A 24,894-nucleotide genomic window follows, 5' to 3' on the forward strand; every position below is an offset into this window, starting at 1 on the left:
ACAGTCTGGTTGCATTTATCAAATTTATGAGCAACTGTGGCAGAAAGCTAAAGGAATAGAGTTTAATTCAGAATGAGCATGTTCTACAAATGCTAGTGAATTAGAAGCAAAATGGATGAGACTCCAGCCTCTATCTGTGAACCTATTGTGTTGGTTATGGAATTTCTATGTTACAGCCATCAATATCCACAAGCTTTAGAAAGAGGCTGCATTCCTAGAAGATAATGCATCAGATGTACAACTTATTCTCTATAAAACCTTGTAACTGCTATCTTTGTGACCCGTAGGGTTTGTATCAAAATGCCCAGTATAATTCCAGCATGCTGAATTACATTGAACTTGTTTTATTTTTGAGGCATTTCATCAATATTTTTATGTAGCCAGATTAGTAATTTAGGATGTCAGAGGGCTGTGTTGATCTTGGATTCATTCCTTGTAGAATTAATATCCTGTGAGGAGGATAGAAGTGCATGAGATGACAGAAAGCTCTGTTGCAGTTGAACTGGCAGATAAAGATCATGTTAAGCAATAGTCACAACTGCAGTAGCTTTAAAAATTTATTATCTTTTCTGCAGTCATCATCCTCTCATTCACAATAAATTAATGAATAAATTTTCATGCCCTGGAGCTTAATATTGTAATACAATTGAAAAAGCTCCCTATATATCTGTGCAAAATCATACATGTTTGGAAAAATTGCACATACCTAGCTTCTATACCATTAAAAATAACTTTGTCGACTATTGAGATCATCAACTAAAAATTTCTCAGGATATCCTTTGATTGACTGCCTTAAGCTTCAGCATAAAATTACTAGAAAACTCAGTTAAATCGGAATTTCACTCATACTCTGCCAAACCTAAGATGCTGAATTACTAATGATTTTTTGTGACACTTCCAGGTCACCCGCTCCCCTCTTTATATATCAAAGGCATTGCAGAGCATTTGATGAAAACAACATTGAAATCGATTTGCCCTTTTACTATGTTCATATACATGGCCTTACCAGTAGCAGGCACTGGATAGAAATAAGAGTAGTAGCACCAACTGGCACAATATATCATGATTCTATCCATGTCACTTTGTATCTTAAACAATACGATGTCGCAACCATGCCAGACACAAGCAGATATTATATACATCATCACATCCGCAGTGAAACAAATAGGTCATGATTCCAGTCATGTAGGAGCATTACTTTGACTACCATGTGTGACACAGTTGTGAACATTAATTTTAAATGCACTCATATTGTTCCTGCACATTGCAACTAAAGCTATAGTTCCTATTGTTGAAAACTTTTAATCTTAACATTTCCATTGTTGTAAATTTAAAAATTCTTCTCATTGCAGGGCTGTGTAAATATTTTGCTTCTAACATCAGTAGGAGAGACATTGAGGTTTGTGTAATGTGCTAAATTCCTGTATTAAAATGGAAATGTTTCTGATCACTTCTCTGAAATGGCATTGATGCCAAAATAAAGTGCTTTTTGTATTGTGCACATTATTTGATTTTTAATTCATGAGTGGTCATTCCAAGTCGCTGGACTTAAAAATCATGCAACAGTTGAGAATAAATTAAGGTGTAACAAATTTATCACAGATGTAATTCCTTTGTTACAGTTCTGTCACATGGTCAGGAAGATTTCAGATGTGAAATTTATTAGTTGATGAATACACCCACCACTTTTGAGGCATTGATAGAGGTGTAACACTTAAGTGTGCAACACAAGAGAAAAAAAAATCAACAGTTATTCTTTATTCTGCTGGCTATCCAGTGACCATTGCTAGTAAGGCCATGTATATGAACATAGTAAAAGGGCAAATCAACTTTAGTGTTGTCTTCATCAAATGCTCTGCAATGCCCTTAATGTATCAAGAGAGGAACCTGGACGTGTTTTCCTAGAAAAAAGGTCGATTTAACAAAAATCATTAGTAATTTGGTGATCAAAAGAATTTTCTGGGATTAGGGAATTTATTCACACCAGTCAGGTATTGGTTTGATATATTTTATGAAGCTGTGAAAATGAAAACATGGGTCACCACTGGTTCTAGGGCATTGCACCACGTTGATTTATAAATTGAGAGTAAGCCATTCATTCCTTTGAGCCTCATCTTAGCTAATGCTTTATCTCAGTACCATATTCCAGCTTTCTTCCCATCCTCCTTGAAGCCTTTAATATGTGAAAATGTATCAACCTCTTTCTTGACCATGTTCAATGATTTAACCGCCACTGCTTTCTGTGGTAGAGAATTCCACAGATTCATCACCTTTTGAGTGAAGAAATATTTCTTATCTCAGTCCTAAATGACCTATCATTTATCATGAGACTGCATCTCCTGGTTTTAGACTCCCAGCAAGGGAAAACATCCTCCCTGCATCAAGTGTGCCCAGTCCTGTTAGAATGTTGCACATTTCAATCAGATTCCCTGTCACCCTTCTGAACATTTGTGAATACATGCCCAGTCAATCCAGTTTCTCCTCATAGGACATCTTCATGTCCCTGGTATCAACCTAATGAACCTCCACTGCATCATCGTTTGGTAAATATATCCTTTCTCAGGGAGAGAGGGAGACCAACACTGCATGCAGTACTCCACGTGAAGTCTCACCAAGGCCCTGAATTAGCTGCAGTAAGACATCTTCACTTCTGAACTCAAACCCTTCTGCAACGAATGCCAATACACCATTCGCCTTCCTAATTGCTTGCTGCATCTGCCTTTATACTTTCATTGATTATGTACATCCTTGGTCCATCCATGCTTATCAATATATTGCCATTTTAAATAATACTCTGGCTTTCAGTTTTTCAAACGAAAGTGCACAACATCACATTTAGCCCCATTGTATTACAGTGGCCATGTGATGGCCCACTCATTCAATTTGTCCAAGTCTCCTTGCACCCTCCTCACAACTCTCAATCCTGCCCAGTTTTGTCATCAACAAACTTGGAAATGTTGCATTTACACATTTGGTTCCCTCATCCAGGTCATTTTATGCATGTGTTGTGAATAACTGGGGCCTAAACAATGATCCTTGTGCTACCCCAATAGTTACTGCCTACCACTTTGAAAAAAACCCATTTATTCCCACTTTGGTTTCAGTATGTCAACAAATTCTCAATCCATGCCAAACATTACCTCCATCTCATGTGCTTTAACTTTACCCACTCACTCTTGTTAAGTGGTTTGTTATCACATCATTTATACTAGATGTTAGCATTTACTCCTTTATTAACTCCTTTATTGTTAGGCTGGCTGGTCTGTATATTTTTTTCTCTGTCCCTGAATAGTGCAGCTACATTTGTGACCTTCCAATCTGTAGGAACTGCTGCAGAGTCTTTGAATTTTGGAAGCTGACCACATCTGTGACAGTCATTCCAAGATTTAGTTGGAGCTGAGCAGAAATCTATTGTTTTTACAAAGGGAATGACAATGTTGTTCATCAGTTCTGAGTCCTCATGAACCAACAAATTATCTCTGCCATGTGAACCTAAGAAATGAAGAAACAAAAAAATGATGCAGTTGCGCAGTTGCTCACATCTTACATTTCCAATCATTGATATTGTAAGAACCAAGATGTGTTTTCCTAAATATTTCAAAATAGCTGGATTCTGTAACAGAACAAGACAGTCAGCATCAAGATATTACATTCACTACCTGTTGGTGGTTGGTTTAACATTGATGAGAATGGTATAATGTTGATCACGTTAATACTTGGCTTTTTATTTGTCTCAAAAGATTGAGACAATTGTATTTTGCTTCATAATACCAATGTATTATGTTCCAGCTATGTACTGATAGTTGTTTTTCACGACTTTCCAGTTACTTGACATGTGTTCATGCTTTTACCATATGTATTGACTTTATTCTGCAACCAAAGTTTTCAGGAACTATATCGAACAATCTGCACTTCCCGTCAGTGCCTCAAGAATGCAGTATTAGAGTTCTAGCACAACATGGGATGGAACAAAGAACATTTTATTCATTGACTTCATGATTTCCATTAACCATGTAATATTCACCTCATGTTGGAAGGAAAATTCTGGCTAAACGTTCCATAATCATAAATGTCAAAACAACCTCTAATATTCACTCATTCAACTGTTTAGTTATATCCAACTGGTCTCCCCTTCCTCCTTCCAGTCATGAAACACTGCCATATTTAATAGTCCTCCAACTCATGCTTGGTATTCATTCCTATTCCCAAACAGACATTTATTATTTTCTTGCTCCCTTTAAAATTCCTTACTATACTTAGTTATTGAGTATTTTGTATGTATCTATGAAGCCCCCCACCCCACCCCCAGGAGTCCACTAAATCAGAATCTTCTCTATCTGTGTACTCAATACTCAGCAAAAACAATGAATGGAAGTGTTAAAACAATACCTTTAAAGAGAGCTGCATTAATTTAAATTATAAATAGGATTTAGGGATGCAAGGATAAGTCCAGCTAGAGCTAATGACTGCAGTGCAGGACATGATTGTTTCAGAGCTGATGCTGCCTTGTAAATAACATGTTAATGACAATTGTCCAAGAATAAATGTTAAAGATATGATAAATATTCATGGGCAGTCCTTTTTATCCTTTCAAGGATATTGGGATTAGCCATTAAGAACTTCATAAAGCTGAACAGATCGCACTTCGTCTTTTGAAAATAATTTACTTGTACGTTTAACGGCAAACAACATTACAGAGATGATCTGAAATTAGTGGGAAGTGGTCGGTTAGAGCAGATTTATTTACAGACAATTCATTTAAAACTATTTCCTAAAAGCAGTGGATTTTGAGATTGAAAAATGCTAATTTTGTAAAAAAAATTCAAAACTACTGTTCAATATTTACCGTCTGGAAATTTCACATATTTAAGACCGCAAGACTCAGAAGTAAAGCTGAACAATACTAGAAAAAAGTCTTTTCTGTCAATTATAGCTGAAGAACAAAACTGAACAGCCATTATGTGGTTGTAAGCAATTAAGTTGCAAGGTTAAAGAAGAGAAACCAAAAGATTCGGCAGATTTGAGATAACTGGAATTACGTTAAAGGAAAGTTAGCTGTAAAGCTGATGGCCACCTCCATTCCTAGACCTGAATATTCTTTTTCTGCCCTCTTTGTCTATTGTTACCTGATATTCAAGCACTGGGTCATATTGTTCAGCTTGATGTGCAGAAATTATATTAGCTGGCCGCAATTTCAAGTCTATAGCAACTGAAAAAGGTGATGGAAAAGACTTGACAGCACAGCAGGAACAAAAGTACTCATGAGTTCTGTTTCTTCTAATTTCTTTCGGTGATAGTATTTTTGGTGCTGGGCAGTACATTTTTAATTTGGTTGTCTTTTTGTTCAATGCAGAACATGGAAGAAGTGGCCCAAGGTGGATAACTTTCCCACTGTCAGCATTGAAAACTCTTCCCTGTCACCAAACGTCACTTGCATTCGATGGAAGGTACATGAAGACTGGGTAACACAGGTAACTCTCAATGTAGTCACAGGTATAGCTGATATCTATACTGATACCACAAACAGAACATAATCATAGTCTGGGTAGTAAATGGGTGCTGGGAGGAGTGAACACAGCACAAACCAGAGTGAAAATGTTGAATGGAGTGCATGTTACTTTCCCAACTCTGTCTCTCTTTGATTAAGCCAGTGGCGAGGACAGCCTATGTGTCTGGAAGCTAATTTAATTTTATTAAGTGGTTAATGTTTGGCTATTTGAGGACCTCATCCCATCACCATTGTAATTCTATCAAGAACAAACGGGGGCACCACTTGGTGGAAGCTGGCAGATTCCCTGAACCTCATAGGGTCTCTTCTGATTGGCTCACAGCCCCTCTGCATCCTTCCACCCCCATAGCCCAAGTCCTAAGTGCTATATCCGACTGTTCAGTTACCTACTTAACTAGAATCTGTAAGGAAATCATTAAAGCAAATCACTACAGTTTACCTGCCTCAATGCAGTGGGTCAGAACTTTCCTAAATCAGAAGATTTAAAAAATGTTTAAAGCCTTTAATCTCTGAAGAGGTCTTGAGGTAAGAAGTTGATGTTGTCTATTGCTTAGCAGAATTATGGGCCACTTAGACAAACTCAATCTCAACTTAGATTATTATTGGCTCCTAATTCAGGTGCATTCCATTGAGGACATTATGGGAGTTTGGCCACCTGGGCAGCTCAAAGTTCTTGACTCATGTCCCAAATCCTGCCCCCCCATGATTTTTACACCCTCCATGCCATCTTAAACTTGGTCATGCCCTACTGACCTCCTTATGGATCCTTTTATCTTCTGTGATACCTCATTAATGTCAGATAAGTGGCGAAGACCATAGTACATGTGAAGAATTAGACTAATCGGCCCATCGAGTCTGGCCCACAATTCAATCAGAGCTGATATGTTTCTCAACCCCATTCTCCTGTCTTCTCCCATTACCATTGATTCCCTTACTAATGAAGAGTCTATCTCTGTCTTAAATACCCTCAATGACTTGACCTCCACAGCTTTCTGCAGGAATGAGTTCCACAGATTAACTACCCTCTGGCTGAAGAAACTCCTCTTCCACCTCAGTTCTAAAGGATCATCATTTCACTCTGTGACTGTGCCCTTGGTTCCTAGTCTCTCCTACTAGTAAAAACATCTTCTCCGTGTCCACTGCACACAGGCCTCTCAGTATTTTGTAAGTTTCAATCAGATTCCCCTTCACCCCTCTAAAGTCTATTGAGCCCGAGATCTCAGGAACTAAGTAGAGATGAGAAAAACCTTCTAGCAATCTAATACATCATCCAAAATATCTTGCTTTTATTTGGACGATCCAATAGAGCATTCTGAAGTGCACACTTGATAGCCCATTCATAAAACTCATTCAAAGCTTTTAAATCTCAAGTGATTGATCTATCATAAAAACAAAGAAACATCTACTCAGCCCCTACATCAAGCACAGGTAATCCATTAATTGTTAACTAACCATACTCTATTGAAACTGTTTGACAAGATGCTACATTTTTTCTGGCAATCAAAACTGTCTATCAGAGACTTTGTTTCTGGTTGATGGATAGAGCTGCTTTTTCATGCCTAAAAGGTGAGACCTTTTTTCAAAATTCAGATCAGATCGGTTATCCAGATCTTATCCAGTCTTCAAAAGCATTTACTTCCATTCAATCCATTTGTGCCTCCCTCACTGCCTTCAAGTTAAACAGTGGTCTGTTTGAAATTAGCACTGAATTCAAATGGTCACATTGAGTTGAGGTCTTCCTTCTGTGTGAAAGGTCCCCTGTCCCCTTTCCCCATTGGCAAAAGTTGAAAGCATAACTTTGTTGCACTGTTCACTTTTTTTCTTTCAGATGAAGTATTATGATGCAATCGGGTCAATTATATCTTCCTCAAATCATGAAGCTACAGCATTGGTTATAGGTAAATGAACCTTTCAATACCAGGTATTTCTAAAGAGGCCTATTTTAAAGCTTCATTGACTGAATGAACCTCACTAGGAAGCATCTTAGTAAGAATAATAAGTGCAACATCGATCTCCAGTTCCACAAAACATTAAACTTTGGCCACTGTTCAGAATGCAAATTCCTTGGTGGCTAACCTGGTTACCACAATGATTTGGAGATGCCGGTGTTGGACTGGGGTGTGCAAAGTTAAAAATCACACAACACCAGGTTATAGTCCAAGAGGTTTAATTGGAAGTACTTGCTTTCGGAGCGCTGCTCCTTCATCATACAACCATCTAATGAAAGAGCAGAGCTTTGAAAGCTAGTGCTTCCAATTAAACCTCTTGGACTATAACCTGGTGTTGTGTGATTTTTAACTTTGATTATCAAAAAGCTCTTGATAAACAACTGTTACGTTAGACTGTATCTTATAGAACTATAGGGCTGCAGGGTAGACTTTTAGATTGGATTGTTTCGATGTGTAATGAGCAAGGATTGTTATTATATGTGCTAGTGCTTCAATGGAAATCACAGGATTATCGCTTAGGATGGACTCAGAAAGAAAATACTGCCCACCAATGCTAGCCTCCTTTCCTCCACCCATAATATGAGACTGGCAGTGGGGTAGGCAGGCCTGGTCATTGGTGTTGTTCTCTATTGCTTCCAAGAATCTTAATTAATGGATCATAGTGTGCCCTGTCTCCATTCTGCATCACCACCCCTCGCCACCCCCACCCAGCCCTCCCAACTTTGGAAGCGAAGGGCCCAGTGATTAAGCATGAAGATGTAGCATGTAAATTCTGGGTTTTTTTGCCTCTTTGAGCTCACATTTTCTAGTGATCGTTAACTTTCATTAGTACTTCAGGTTCCTAGCAGTTACAAAGCTTATTTGGAGTAGTGGAGTTTATGAAAGAAAACAATTAGTCATAAACAGAAATGAATGAAGACACAATAAAGATGGCAAGGCATGTGACTGTAGGATTTGGGAGCTTCTGGGTACCAGTGTGATCCAGGGCAACTATATCTACAAGAAATGGTGCCTGTTTGAGAGCTAAAGGCTGGATCTCACACTGCGAAGCAACAGGAAAGGGAAAGTTATCTGGAGCCTTTATTTCAGGAATTGATCACACCTCTTAGGATAGGATCTTCTGATTTGGTCAGTGGTAAGGGACAGGAGGGTGTGCCTATGAGTGAGACGAGTATGGGGACTGAAGAGGTGGGGAGCCTCAGCCTTTACAGTCCCCTATTGATTCAGGGTTCTTCAAGCCTGTATGGATAGAACAGTGAGTGCAGAGTAGATAACTGAACTGACGATGGCACCAGGAACAGGAAGGCATTACAGTAGGAATCGTTAAAAGGAAGGTAATAGTAGCAGAGAGCAGCATATTCAGGGATATTCAGGGATTTTTGCAATCAGCAGCAAGAGTCCAAGCTCCTGGCTTTGAGACATCAGCTCTGAGCTGGAGAAATCTTGCAATGGGAGAAGTAAGATTCTGTAGTGGTGGTCCATGTGGATCCAGTGATATAGGTAAACCAGGAGATAAGCAGCTTAGAGCAGACTGAAAATGAAGAAACTGGAAAGAAGTCATCTCTGGAATATCACCTGAGCCATGGACAAATAGATGTATGATAAAGCAGACAGTGAGATAAATGTATGACTCAAAGATTAGTGTTGGGAAAAGAGTTTTGATTGCTGGGCACTGGTGCCAATACAAGGGAAGTAGGAGAAACTTGTTATGGCGCATAGAGATGTACAGCACGGAAACAGACTCTTCAGTCCAATTCATCCATGCAGACCAGATATCCTAAGTTAATCTGGTCCCACCTGCCAACACCTGGCCCATATCCCTCTAAACCCTTCCTATTTATATACCCGTCCAGATGACTTTTAAATGTTGCAATTGAACCAGCCTCCACCACATCCTCTGGCAGCTTATTCCATACACATACCCACTCTCTGTGTGAAAAAGTTGCCCCTTAGGTCCCTTTTAAATTTTTCCCTCTCACCTTAAACCTATGCCCTCTAATTTTGGACTCCCTAACGCCGGGGAAAAGACCTTGTCTATTTATCCTATCCATGTCCCTCATAATTTTATAAACCTCTATAAGGTCACCCCTCAGCCACACTCCAGGGAAAATAGCCCCAGTGTATCCAGCTTCTCCCTGTAGCTCAAACACTCCAACTCTGGCAACATCCTTGTAGATCTTTTCTGAACCTTTTCAAGTTTCACAACATCCTATCGATAGGAGGGAGTCCAGAATTGCATGCCGTATTCCAAAAGTGGCCTAACCAGTCTCCTGTACAGCCAGAAAATGATATCCCAACTCCTGTACTCAATGCACTGACCAATAGAGGCAAGTAAATCAAATGTCATCACTATCCTATCTATCTCTAACTCCAATTTCAAGGAACTGTGAATCTGTATCAAGGTCTCTTTGTTCAGCAACACTCCCAGGACCTTACCAGTAAGTGTGTAAGTCATGCCCTGATTTGCTTTTCCAAAATGCAGCTCCTCCCGTTTATCTAAATTAAACTCCATCTGCCCCGCCTCAGAACATTGGCCCATCTGATCAAGATTCCTCTGTACTCTGAGGTAGCCTTCTTCACAGTCCACTACACCTTCAATTTTGGTGTCATCTGCAAAACTATTAACCATATCTCCTATGTTCACATCCACATCACTTATATAAATAATGAAATCAGTGGATCCGGCACAGATCCTTGTGGCACACTGCAACTTCCAATCACCAGTTTCCAGTCCAAAATGCAATTCTCCACCACCACCCTCTGACTTCTGCCTTTGACCCAGTTCTGCATCCAAATAGCTAGTTCTCCCTGTATTCCATGTGATATAACCTTACGAACCATAAGGAACCTTGTCAAGTGTCTAAAGGAAGTTCATATAGATCATCTCCCCTCCCTCCCCACCCCGCCCTCATCAATCCTCTTTGTTACTTCTTCAAAAACTCAATCAAGTTCATGGGATATGATTTCCCATGCACAAATCCATGTTGACAGTCCTTAATCAGTTCTCGCCTTTCCAAATATATGTAAATCCTGTTGGATTCTCTCCAACTTACCCACCACTAGTGTCAGGCTCACCTGGTCTACAGTTCCCAGGCTTTACCTTACCATCTTTCTTAAATAGTGGCACCACATTAGCCATGCTTCAGTCTTCTGGCACCTCACACCTGGCTATTGATGATACAAATATCTCAGCAAGGGGCCCAGCAATCACCTCCCTAGCTTACCACAGCGTTCTAGAGTACATCTGATCAGGTCCCAGGAATTTATCCACCTTTATGCATTTTAACATGTCCAGCACCACCTTCTCTGTAATATGGACATTTTTCAAGATGTTGCTATTTATTTCCCCACATCCTCCATTTTCAATATCCCTCTCCATTGTAAATTCTGATTGAGAATACTTGAATAGTACCTCCCACACCTTCTGCAGTTCCACACAAAGATGGCCTTGCTGATTTTTAAGACACTCTGTTCTCGCCCTAGTTACCCTTTTGTCCTAATAGTATTGTAGAATCCCTTTGGATTCTCCTTAACTCTATTTGCCAATGCTACATCATGTCTCCTTTTTTGCCCTCCTGATATTCTTCTTAAATATACTCCAATTACCTTCATACTCTTCTAAGGATTCACTTGTTCTCTGCTGTCAATACCTCACATATTCCTTTCTCTTGACCAAAACCTCAATTTCTTTAGTCATCCAGCATTCCCTACACCTACCAGCCTTGGCCTTCACCCTAACAGGAATATACTGTCTCTGGTCTCTGACTATCTAATTTTTGAAGGTTTCCCGTTAGGTAAAACTTGAACTCAGGGTTTCTGGCAGAAGGTAGGGACACTACCACTGCTCCACAAGAGCTTTATGAGGAAAGTGGGCAATATTTTTGATAAACCTGCTCAGCCACGTAATGACACATTCCTGGCATAAGTGAGACCTGAACTCGGGCCTCCTGGTCCAGAGGTAAACATGATCATTGTGTCACAGCACCTGTACTGGGAAGCCAGAGTATTTTCAAATCAACCAGTTCAGGGATGTTGTTATACACTTCTAGAGCAGGTAGGGCTTGAACCCAGACCTTCTGGCTCTTAGGTAGGGCCACATGGAGGCCCCTCTAGAAAGGTGGACCTAATTTCCATCTATTTTTATAGTTAATCTGTTCTGGGATATTACTAAATACCTCTGAAGCAGAAGGGATTTGAGCCCAAGTCTTTCTGTCTAGGGATAGGGACACCACCATTGAGCCATTGGAGGGACTGTGCATCCAACACCACTAGGAATCTGCAGGGACTAGTTCTTGCAAATTGTATCGTTAGGAAGGTAGAGAAGCTTTAAATAGTGGGGTGAAGGGATTGTCAAGGGAAGCAACAAAGCAATGGAACAGCAATTTCGGAAATGATTACCAGTGTAACAGAAAAGGACAGACATATAAATGTAAAAATCATCAGCAGATAAGGCCAGAGATTGAAAAAAAAGTTTTAAAAGAAGTAGAATTCAAAGCCTTGTATCTGAATGCACAGAGCATTTATAACAAAGTGTACTTGTCATTCTATTATAACACTGGTTTCGTCAATGTGAATTGGTTATAACACGATTGGCGAATTGTAGACGTTGTTTGGATAATACGAACATTCTACCGAACGGGTATAGCGGTTTTCTATCAATAATCCTCTACAGCGCAGTTTTCGATAGCGTGAGGTTGCAGAGGTACACAATTGTTGCATTAAGGCAGAACGACCTGTGTAGATTTTCAGGACTGATGGCAGTAAGTATCTAGATATGACCTGATCAGCATTGTAGAGACATGGTTGAAAGGTGGCTGTTGCTGGATTCTGGATCTAAAAGAGTATTTGACAAATCAAAATGATCAAAGCGTAAAGGCAAGAATGCGCTGGTAATCAAGAACCACTGCTCCACCAGTCACGCCATTCAAATCAATGTGTGGATTCGATCATCAAAATGGCCAGTCAATTCCCTTTCTCACTAATGTTCCGAATGAGAGACTTTTTCCAATCCTCTTTAAGGACTCAAAAACACCATTTTATTATAGCACAAACGTATTCTTGAAGCATGTGACAAATGCTGGTTAGCATCAAAATTATAATCCAGTATGAGAATGATATTCCCTTAATCACTCAATACAAAAAGATGACAGATTATGAGGAGTTTCTTTTTGAAAAGGCGCAAAACAGCTCTAATGGTCAAGCATCTGAAAAGAAAGGATAAAATTTAATTTGTTTTAAAAGTTTGCCAGTTCTCTTGTCATGAGGAACCTTCCCATGTGGAGGCCAATTGAGGCCCTTTTGAGTGAACACTTAATGGCCTCAGCCCAATTAGTGATGGGCAGTGGAGTTACCTCGCATCTGATGAGGCCACTTAGTCAATCCTATTATGTTTGCAGATTTGCAGGGTGAGTCCCACATTAACAGGCACTGGGAAAGTGACTGCCCCCCCAGCCTTGCTGTAGTTCAGTTCCTTCCCTCAGAATAAAAATCCTACCCCCTTACCTGACTCTAGGTCTGTTATTTCTGCCTCTTGGATTTCACAAATGCTTCTACTCTTGCTATAGCAGTGTCTCACTGTAGTTTTCCTCGGACACTACAGATGGGTAATGGAGTATTCCTTGATTTCAAAACTCCTGCCAGGAACTCTGAATGCATCAGAACAGCTCTGTTACTGACTACTGAGTTAGCATCCTGGTGGTGTTGGATGCAAGCCTGTCAGCTGGAACACTACCATTAGGACTGATCTCTAGCAGTGCTGTGTTCCTGGGACAAAAATGAGAAATAGTAGATTTTGGGTTTCAATAAGAGCAGCAATTCATACACAAGGTTTGAAAAGAAAAAACAATCTACTACTAGCTGCAGGAAGTGGTGGCATTAGAAAATATAAAGATGCAAAAGAAAACTGCTTGGATTTGATTTATTATTGTCATGTACCTGGGTACAGTGAAAAGTTTTATTTTGCGTGTAGTATAGGTAGATCATACCATACAAAGTGCATTAGGGTAGTAGAACAAAGCGAAAAAGTGGAAAAAGGTGACAAAAGACTTTTGATGAGAATAGTTAGCACAGGAATTCTGAATATTAAGAGATAAATTGGATGAAAGTACATGTTTTCACTGGATTAAGTTGCGCAATGTTGCTGCTTTACTGTTCATTTCCTTGGTATCATTTTATAATTATTTCCTGTACTTACAATTTTACTTCAGCTTGAAAATCTGAATTATTCTAACTTAAGTAAAGTTCTGATTTTGAAGTAGGAACAAAAATTAACAGATGCTCCTGACTAAAAATTGGAAAGAACAGAACAGATGGTAAAGGAATGTTGGATTTTCCACATCTTGTTTGTTTGCTGAATTCTCTTACTTGATGTCTTTTATCTGTTTTTTTTATAAACTCTAATTATTTTCTTCACTGAATGGTTGAAGGTTGCACTACTGGAACCACCAACGTGGAAAAACAGATGAAGGGATTGAAGGAATGCTGGAGAGAGGGAAGAGGCATAAAGAGTCATAGTGCTCCTGGCATTCCTCAGAAGAGGCTTGAGTGTGATCAGTCTGTATTCCGTGTTCACAAAGGTGTAAAAACATTTGACTTCTGTAAAAAGAACAACCTGATTGTAACAGGTGGAATTGACAGAATTGTGCGCATGTGGAACCCTTATATTCCTGGGTAAGCTGGCCCTGAAATATTAATATCGTCCCACATTAATCACTGGGTTTTGGTCCACATAGCCTTCTGCAAAGGTTACTTTTCTCATTCCTTTTGAGGGATGTCTGTATCATATTGGCAAGGCTAGCTTTTGTTGTTTACCCCTCATTGTCTTTGAACTGGTGTCTAGCTTAGCCACTTCAGAGAAACAATTAGAGTCAATTTTGTTACAGCGAATCTGGAGCCATATGTAGGCCAGAGCAGATAGGGTTCATTCCCTTTCCTAACAAAATGTATTCTAGTTTTCAATCCCAGATATGTTACTTGAATTCTAAATTTCACCAGCTACTGTGACGGGATTTGAACAGTTGCCCTAGGACATGAACCCAAGCCCCTGGAAGACTAATGCAGTGATGTTACAAGTATGCTACAATTTTTCAAAGATTAGTTTATTGTCCTATCATAGAATAAAAAGTCAATGGTTTATTTTTAGTTTATTGTATTCGAAGCTTAATGAAAGGAATCAAAATGTTTTGGAATGACAGAAGGGAATACATTTGAATGATTTGAATTCAAAATGCAATGCTTGGAAAATAAGGAGATTCAAGGATACAGGATGATAAATTGCTTTTGCTGCTTTGTAAAAACAGCCAGAAAGGACATGTTGTAATTTTGCTGTATCTTGCAACCACAGTAATTCCACCACCCTGCCTCCCGTATTCCACCCCCCCCCCCCACCAACTAAATTTGATGAGAATAAATGTGGTTTTCAAAAAGAAAAACAAATTGAATTAATGATTATACCCTGTTCTTATTTGGGGAGAAAGCAAACTATATTTTGGAAAACTGTTAATGTGGCAACTCTGTTCAAGGAGGGAGACAGAAATAGAAAGCTACCAGCCAATTCACATAATATGTGGCTTTGGGAAAATTCTGAACTACATTCTTAAGAAAGAAATAGCAGGGCATTTAGAATAGCTTAACAAAATCAAACAGAGTCTCCATGGTTTAATGAAAGGGAAATCATTTTTGGCAAATTGATTAGAGTTCTTCTGAGGATATAACAAGCAAATGTAGTCATGCTCATGGAATCTCAAAAAGCAGGAGAGATCCAACCCGGCCAATTACCACCCCATTAGTCTACTCTCAATCATCAGTAAAGTGATGGAAGGTGTCATCAACAGTTCTGTCAAGCAGCACCTGCTCAGTGACACCCAGTTTGGGATCCACTAGGGCCACATAACTTCTGACCTCATTACAACCTTGGTTCAAACATAGACAAAAAAGCTGAATTCCAGCGGTGAGGTGGGAGTGACAGCCATTGATATCAAGGCTGCATTCAACTGAGTGTGGCAATAAGGAGCCCTAGCAAAACTGAACTTAATGGCTATCAGAGGACAAACTCTCCACTGGTTGAAGTCATACATAGAAAGATTGTTGTGAATGTTGAAGGTCAGTCATCTCAACTCCGTGACATCTCTGCAGAAGTTCCTCAGGGCAGTGTCTTAGGTCCAACCATCTTCAGAAGCTTCATTCAAGAAGCATCATAAAGTCAGAAGTGAGGATGTTTACCAATGATTGTACAATGTTCAGTTCCATTCATGAGTCTTCAAATACTGAAGTAGTGAAATGCAACAAGACCTGGATAATATTCAGGCTTGGACTGACAAGTGGCAAGTAACACCCACACCACACAGATGCCAGGCAATGATCATTGTCAATATGAGGTAATCTAACCATTGCATCTTGATATTCAATGGTATTACCATTACTGAATCCCCCACTATCAACATTACCATTGACCAGAAACTCAATTTGACTCACCACATAAATAAGGTGGTTATAAGAGCAGTTCCGAGGCTAGGAATACTGTGATGAGTAACTCACCCCTTGACTAAGGGAAGACCATACATTGTCTATAAGGCACACGTCAGGAGTGTGATGGAATACTCCTCACTTACCTGGATGTGTGCAATAAGAACAATCAGGAAACTTCACACCATCCAGCACAAAGAAACTTGCTTGACTGGCACCACATCCACAAACATCCATTCCCTCCACTATCAACACTCAGGAGCAGCAATGTGGACTATCTATAATAAGCAATGCATAAATGCCCCAAAGATTCTCAAATAGCACCTTTCAAGTGCATGGCCACTCCTATCTAGAAGGACGGGGCAGCAGATACATGGGAATACCATCACCTGCAAGTTCTCCCCTAAGCCACTCACCATTCTACACTGTTGTTGGGTCAGAATCCTGGAATTCCCTGCCTAACGGCATTGTGGGTGAAATGCAGCACTGGATTACATCGGTTCAAGAAGGGGAGAACTTATTGAAACATACAAAATTCTGAGGGGTCTTGACAGGGTAGATGTTGAGAAGATGTTTTCACTGTTCAAAAGTAGAGACATGGTTACAGAATAAGGGTACGCTCATTTAAAATTGACATGCAAAGGAAATTCTTCTCCGAGGGGCTAGTGAATGTCTATAATTCGGAACCACAGAGAGTTGTGAAAGCTAGATCACTAAAAGTATTTAAAGAGGAGGTAAATTGATTTTTTAAATATCAGAGAGTTGATAGCTATGTTGAGCTGGCAAGAAAGAGGGAGTTGAGGTCTGGGGCACTTCAGCCATGATCTTGATGGGGCAGTTTTGAAGAGCTAAATGGCCTACACACATTCTTATATCTTTCATTCTTGTATATCTCTGCTCATGAAATAGAATGTCCTAAGGCACTTTATGGAGCATTATAAAACCAAGTCTAGTCATCAGGTCTTTTAAAGTGAAATGTCAGAGGCTTTGAGAAATACCATAGAATCACTACAACGTGGAAGCAGGCCATTTGGCCCATCAACACCCTGAGAACAGTATCCCAACCAGACCCATCTTCCTACCTTTTCCTTGTCATCCCATATTTCCCATGGCCAATGCATCTAGCCTGCACAACTTTGGACTGTGGGAGGAAATTGGAGCATCCAGAGGAAACCCGTGCAGGCACGGGGAGAATGTGCAAACTTTACACAGTCGTCCAAGGGTGGGATTGAACCCGGGTCCTTGACACCATGAGGTAGCAGTGCTAACCACTGAGCCACCATATAGTATCTTAAAAGAAGAATGAAAAATTGAGCATCGGAGAAGTTGAGGTGGGGAAGTACCAAAGCTGTGAACGTTGGCTATTCAAAACATGGTCACCATTGATGAAGCTATAACACTTGGGATGCAGAAGAGGTCAAATTAGATGAGGACAGATATCCTATAGGATTGCAATGCTGGAGAGTTAGTAAACAAGGTTGAAACAAGAAGTTCAGAATTGATATGTTGCTTGACTGGGTGTCATTGTCAGCCAACTAGCTCAGGGGAAAAGGTCAGCAGCAGATATAAACAGTTCTCCAAATGACTGAGAAGGGAAGGGTAACCCCTGGTCCACTCCCAATGATCTGCATAGTGAAACTAACAGTGCGGTAAACTGAGCTCTGAGAATAAACCTGCTACGTTCCACTCTTCCTGAGATTGTTATACAACTTGATAATGCCCATGAGATACCATAAGTTTTTATTTTGTTCCTGCTTTAGTATTTTATGAGTATTAAATACATTCTCATTGAAGGAAAAGTGCAAGGTATGAAATAGTAGACTACATTTATTATAGTATACGGGATGTATCCATTTATCATGTATCTATTTACTCAAAGGAAACCCACTGGCTTGTTGAGAGGCCACAGTGCTCCAATTTTCTATCTATACATCTCTACTGATGACAATAAGATGTTTTCTGTCTCCACTGACAACACTGTGAAGGTTTGTAAACCAACGGCATGATGTCTTACCTTGATATCAATTATGTTCTGTTCCAGCTTGCTTACATTGATGCATGTGTGGTGATCCTGAACTATTTCCATGTATTTCTGCTTTTGATTAAATTAATATAAGCAAAATTTTGCAGAGATGTGCAATAAGTTTGTACACCTGAGATTCAAATTTGAAAGCAGAAGCAATGACTCTAGGAGTTAAATGGGAAACAACTGGAGTTGAGGACTCTCACCACTGTCTAATACAGCTCTAATTAATGTATCAATTTCAACCTGAAATGGAATGTGGTAGGCGTAAGAAATATGAAAAAAAAACACACTGATGTTGCAGCACATCGAACTGAATTAGGAAAATTTTCATTGATTTAATGTTAATGATCAAATGAGTATTGCCCAATAAAACAGTAACTCCCTTGGGCCAAACTGGCAAAATTCACTCTGCCTATTTCAACTCTTAATGATTTTTCTGAGATGTAATAATTTCAAATCTTTTATTAAATTTATGAATATCAGTCTCTGTATTAAACGGGTCTAATTTTTCCACTTAGACCTTTATATGTTTGCTTCTAGATCTGGGATATTGAAGACCAAAGTTGCTTGTTCACAGCCAATTCAAAAGCCAGTCAAATTAAAGGAGATGTATCTGCATGTCAGTATGTACCAGGGCTCAAAGGACTTTGCATCGCTGCAGATGGTGTTGCGCTGCTCCATCTAAGGACAGAGTGAGCCACGTTTAACATAGATATATAGAAACTAGAGCTGGAGTAGGCCAATCAGCTCTTTGTACCTGCTCTGCTATTCAGTGTGATCATGGCTGATCCTTTATCTCAATGTCATCTTCCTGCTTTCTCTTTCTACTCTTTGCCTTCAACATCTAAAAATCTATCAACCTCTTTTTTGACCTCCAGAGCCATCTGTTGGATAGAATTCCTCAGGTTCTCTCTTTTTTCAGTGAAGAAAGGTTTTCTCATCTCAGTCCTGAGTGACCTACCTCATATCTAGAGAGACTGTGACCGATGATTCCAGATTCACCAGCTAGGGATAACATTCTCTCTGTATCTAGGCTGTTCAGCCCTGTTAGAATTTAGCAGTATCAGCCTAGTAAACCTGTACTGCACTTCCTGTGGCAAGTACATCCTGAGATTAGATTCCTGACAGTGAGGAAACAGGCCCTCCGACCCACAAGTCCACACTGACCCTCTGAAGAGTAACCCACTCAGACCCATTTCCCTCTGACTAATGCACATAACACTATGGGCAATTCAGCATGGCCAATTCACCTGCCCTGCACATCTTTGTGACTGTGGGGGGAAACCAGAGCACCCAAAGGAAACCCACGCAGACACGGGGATAATGTACAAACTCCACAGAGACAGTCACCCGAGACTGGAATTGAATCTGGGACCCTAGTGCTGTGAGGCAGCAGTGCTGCCAGTGCTGCCCTTTCTTAGGGAAATCAAAACTGCATGCACTTCTCACCTCACCAAGGCCCTATATTAACTGCAGTAAGAGATCTTCACTTTTGCAATGATAGCCAAAACACCATTCACCTTCCTAACTGCTCGCTGCATTTGCCTATCTACTTTAATTGACTGTGTACAGATCCCTTTGTACATCCACACTTAGCATATCTCATTACTTATATAATACTATGCCTTTCTGTTTTTCTCACACAAATGTAGAGCTTCATACGTATCCACATATTGCATCTAGAATTGCCACTCGCTCATCTTGTCTAAATCACTTTGTATCCTCTTCACAACTTGCAATCTCACCTGATTTTGTGTCAACAGCAAACTTGGAAATGTTACATTTGGTTCCTTCATCTTGGTTTTTAAAAAAAAATTATATATATAATGTGAATAGCTGGGTCCCAAGCACAGATCATTGTGGTATCCCACTTGGAAAAAGACCCATTTATTCCTCTGTTTCCTGCCTGTCAACAATTCTCAATCTATGTCTAGATTAGAGTGGTGCTGGAAAAGCACAGCAGTTCAGGCAGCATCCGAGGAGCAGGAAAATCGACGTTTCGGGCAAAAGCCTTTCATCAGGAATACAGCTGCCCGAAATGTCGATTTTCCTGCTCCTCGGATGCTGCCTGAACTGCTGTGCTTTCCAGCACCACTCTACTCCAGCACCACTCTACTCCAGAATATGGTTTCCAGCATCTGCAGTCATTGTTTTTATCTAATTCTCAATCTATGCCAATATGTTACCCTCTTTCCCAGGTGTTTTAATTTTGCTCTCTCGCCTCTTATCTGGGACCTTCCCAAAAGCCTTCTGAAAATGTTAGAGATCATTGACTAAAGATCAGCGTAAGACTGTCACTTTTAGTCCTGAGGAGTGCCCAGAATGCCTTGAATTATGCTGCAAGTCTATATGCCTCACTATGGGTGTGTGTGCTGCTAATTGGTGGGTCTAATCAAACATCATGTTGTCTCAAATTTATGCAACCAGCAGAGTACTTACTGTACTCAACCAACCATGCTTACAAAACTCAGAACATAATGACCAATATTAACACCAAGCAATCCCAAATGTGCTAAGAATTACATGAATGACCAATTAAAATTATCTGATAGGCTCATGCATATCAGATGTTACATTATTGCGCAAGGAATATAGTGATGTCAGTCATGCAGTCAGAGATTTGTTCTGGTTTAGGGCTCTGTCACCAGTTACTGCACCCATTTGTGCATGAGCTGGTAGCCATTTTTATTGCCATATTTGTATTTATGCCAGTCATTACCATTAATTGGACAACAGCAATATGTTTTACTGATCTAGACTGCCACCTCGTGACTGATGATATGTTAATTTATTTCAAATAGTCAGAGAGGATTGATTGGCGACTGGGCTGGAGTGGAGAAGGTTTTGGATCTGCTGAAGGAAAGGTTTGAAGAAGATTAAATTTTAATTATGGACCAACTTTATTGAAAGACAAAGTGAAAAGGACACTCCATGTTTTGAATAGTCTATTTCTGCAAAAACTGTAAAAGAACAAGATCAGTCTATGCTTTTCACCATGGCAAAAGAAGGAATGCTTTTGTGTCTTATGAATTCAGACCATAACTAGTAAGGGAAAAACCAGGAACATTTAAATATAGGTTTTACAGCAAATATGATCAGTACATTCTTAGGAAGATGCAGAAGTTTTATTCTGTAGCTCATCATTGAAATTATCTGGAACAAGTTGGCATAATTTGGCATTTCCACTCCGCAGAAATCACTCAGGTCAAATTTGCATTAATTTGGGATAAATCTCTATTGAAACTACTGAAGCTTGTTTCACTTAGAACTATGAGACTACCATTCCCATTAAGCCTGTACTGTTTTATTTTCCAAATCTCAACAGTGAAAGCTGTAGTGTGCAGCTGTTTAAAATTACATTGTCATTCATAATAATTACTTTCATGTTTGCTTTTTGTGTTTATGTTTAACTTTATAAATTAATCATATGTGTCAAGGAATACGAATAAATTGAGCAGGAATAGAGAGCATAGAGAAGAATAAACTAAGAGGTCATTGCTGGAAAGGAGATAACTAGAATTATGGGATAAAATTGTGTAAAAAATAAAGTAAGTGGAATTAAAATTACAAATGAACTAAAACGTTTGTGCAGCAATGTATGCTGTGGGCCACATCTTCAGGTGGCACCAGGAAAACCCACTTGTGTACCAGGAAATGACTTCACATGCCACTTTGACCTTTTGATGTAAGGATCGAGTTCACTCTGCAGTTTGTGACTAAAAGCATGCAAGGAATATGCCAGATTTTTTAAAACTACCAGATCTGACTTGGAACTGTATTGCTGTTCCTTCATAGTCACTGGGTCAACAAATGTGGAACTTCCTCTCAGAATTGTGAGTGTTTCTATGCCCCAAAGACTGCAATGGTTCAAGAAGGCTTATGGCACTTTCTGGATGCTTAGTTCAGAATTGTTAGATCTGTTTGAAATCTGGCCATTTAGCAGAGTGGTAGTGCCACACCACATTATGAGAGTATGTTCATTGTGAACATGGGACTTTGTCTCCACAAAGTTTGTCCAGCAATCACTCCTACCATTATTGCCACGGATAGATGCATTCAAGATCGGTAGATTGGTGAGGACGAAGTCAAGCAAGTCTTTTTTTGCTTGTTGGTTTCCACCCCACCTGCTGCAGATCCAGTTTAGTAGCTATACCCTTTAGGACTTAACCAGCTCAGTATGTAATGGTGCTGACGAGCCACTCGATGGTAGAATTTGAAGTCTCCCACCCAGACTACACTGTGTAGCCTTGTTACCCTCAGTGCTTCCTCGAAGTGATGTTCAAGTGGAGGAGAACAGTCATCAGCCAAAGGAGGGCAATCAGTGATAATCAGGTGGTAGCCTTGCCCATGTTTGATCTGATACTATGACAATTCATGGGGTCTGGAGTCAATGTTGAGGACTTCCAGAGCAACTCCCTATTGATTACATAGCATTGTGCCTTGACGCTGGTATGTTAGTCCTGCAGGTGGGTCAGGGCAAGCCCAAGCATTGTGATGGTGGTGTCTGGGATATTATCTATAAAGGATGATTCTCAGAGTATTACTATGTCAGGCTGTTGCTTGACAAGTCTGAGACAAGTTTCCAATTTTGGGACTAGCCCCCAGAAGTTAGTAAGGAGGACTTTGCAGGGTCAACAGGGCGGGGTTTGCCTTTGTAATTTATGGCGTCTCTGCCAATTTCAGGCAGTCTGTCCAGTTTTGTTATTTTGTTTGAACTCTGTATCAGTTCACTACAACTGAATGACCTGCTCGGCCATTTCAGGGAGCCTTTGAGAGTCAAACACATTGCTGTGGCATGGAGTCACATATAACACACTTACAGAAATGTTATAGCACAGGAGGAGGTCATTTGGCCTATCATGCCTGCGCCAGCTCATCAAGTGAGCATCATTACCTTGTGCCAGTCTCCTGCTGTTTTTCCTAATGCTTGCAATTATTTTTATCCAAATAATCATTCTGTCAAATTTACCTCTGTTAGACTTCTGAGCAGTGCATTCCATGTCCTAACTACACCTCAACCTTACTTCTTTTGCAGATCACTTTAAGTATGTGCCCTATTGTTCTTATTCCTTTTACAAGCTGAAACAATTTCTGATTTCTCCATCTCTACGCTATGTTCTTCCAATCTACTTTGTAGCCAGGTTGTACAGGAAGGAAATTTTCTTCCCTAAAGCCTTGCAGAAAGGTTTTAGCCAGATAGTGCTGGAATGATTGAACTGCCAGTGTGAATGATCATGAATGATCTACTGTCACTGAAAATCCATAATATTGGGAATGGAAGGAAGGCTGGGAATTTGGATTTGGGGACCAATCACCACTTTTAAAGCACTACTGAACATTTTTCAGCCCACATTGCAATGGGAAAGTCCATCATATTGTGACGATGCTGCTTCTTTGACAAGATTATTCTGTCCTTGTTTTTTTTAGAGTGGTTGTAAACACAGATGGACCAATGTGTCTGATCTGGATGGGATTTAGAGTCAATTTGAAAATAGCTAACAGATACTGCCTTGGGAAAAAGGCTTTCAAGTTTAGATAAAACACTTAGACAATGAAAGGGGAGTGGCCAGTTGTCCCAGCTCAGCTTTTCTATGGTTTTGGTTTGGTTTGGTTTTAGCAGTCTGGCTATTCAGAGCTGTTGGTCAGTTTAAGCTGGGGAATCCAGAGAAACAGCTACATGGAAGAAGGTGTTCCTTGCTGAATCTCTGTGACATTTCTCTCTCAGGTGAGACCCTGTGTTTGATTTTACGTTTTTTGCTGCCAAGAGATGTTAAGGGGGATTGTTGCAATAGAATCGATTGGGTTTTTAAATAGCTAAGTTATTCTATATTCTGTTCTCTCTTTTGTTTGTGTTTCATTCGCTAATCTTGCAAATAAATTCTGTCTTGTTTAAAACTAAGTGGTTGGGCCAGCTGCATCATCTTGGAATATCCACTTACACCTACTTAAACAACTAGCCAAAGTTAGGGTCTGGGTCACTTTCTTGAAATGTTTTGAGGGGGTCTGGCCTGGTCCATAACAATATTTAGAGTAGTGCAGTATCACATGGTGTCTAGGTCTCCAAAGGTGGAATCGAACCTGGAATCGATTCCACCTTGCGTATAAAGACAACTCGCAGGATTGACACTTCTCTAATTCAGGTACACATGATGTATAATATCGCCTCCATATTGCTTTTGAAGGGATTGCTCATGGTGCTGAGCCAGTGTTTCACATTTGTTCTATTTCTCTGATGCTCTACAGACCTCAGTCTAAGCCAAACCGCACCTGTTCCCATAATGAGCCAGCTCTGTGCTGCAAGTACAGTCACGAGTTCCGGCAGGTCATCAGTTGTTCAGAAGGATCTGTAAGTTAATGTTTTGATTAATAGTTGTAGTAGCATCTACTGATACAGTTGATTGTGATTTTTAAGAAAAGCTTCCCCGGTACCGAAATGTAAAATAAACTGTACTTCAGATAAAAAGCCGAAGTATTGCAGGTGCTGGCGTGGTACATCCATCTCAAGAGAAAGACTGATTTAACAGATATTTGCTGACACAATCCTAAGGCTATCATCATGACATTATCACTGCTTAATTGCTTCTGTAGCATGCCATTATCACAGCTATGGGGATCATAGTTTAATTGATAGCATCAAGACATTATTAATTGAGTGTCAGTCTTTCATGTACGGTTATGATTACAAATCTGTTTGTTCCTTTTAATAAGTAATTGTGCACTTGAGGGAATTTTAAAGTTTTGAGTGGGTTTTTGTGAGTGGTTTCTTTTAAGGAAAGAGAGGCAAAACTATGATAGGCAGCACAATGGCTCAGTGGCTACCACTATTGCCTCGCAGCACCAGGGACCCAGGTTCGATTCCACCTTTGGGTGACTGTGTGTGTGTGTTGAGTCTGCACATTCTCCCCCTATCTGTTCCAGTTTCCTCCCACTGTACAAAGATATGCACA

General features: G+C 40.0%; 1 protein-coding gene across 1 annotated transcript in view; it reads left to right on the forward strand.

Annotated features, from left to right (window-relative positions):
• wdr95 (WD40 repeat domain 95) overlaps nucleotides 1-24,894 on the forward strand; it is a 115,569-nt gene that overhangs the window by 60,824 nt on the left and 29,851 nt on the right. Inside the window, exons 10-16 of the mRNA XM_060826772.1 lie at nucleotides 1,353-1,399; nucleotides 5,354-5,471; nucleotides 7,338-7,407; nucleotides 13,884-14,127; nucleotides 17,801-17,906; nucleotides 18,488-18,639; nucleotides 24,191-24,293. Coding sequence (XP_060682755.1) covers nucleotides 1,353-1,399; nucleotides 5,354-5,471; nucleotides 7,338-7,407; nucleotides 13,884-14,127; nucleotides 17,801-17,906; nucleotides 18,488-18,639; nucleotides 24,191-24,293 — 840 coding nt within the window. The remainder of the gene's footprint in view (nucleotides 1-1,352; nucleotides 1,400-5,353; nucleotides 5,472-7,337; nucleotides 7,408-13,883; nucleotides 14,128-17,800; nucleotides 17,907-18,487; nucleotides 18,640-24,190; nucleotides 24,294-24,894) is intronic.

Source organism: Hemiscyllium ocellatum, chromosome 6 (genome assembly GCF_020745735.1).
Source record: "Hemiscyllium ocellatum isolate sHemOce1 chromosome 6, sHemOce1.pat.X.cur, whole genome shotgun sequence".
NCBI lineage: Eukaryota > Metazoa > Chordata > Chondrichthyes > Orectolobiformes > Hemiscylliidae > Hemiscyllium > Hemiscyllium ocellatum.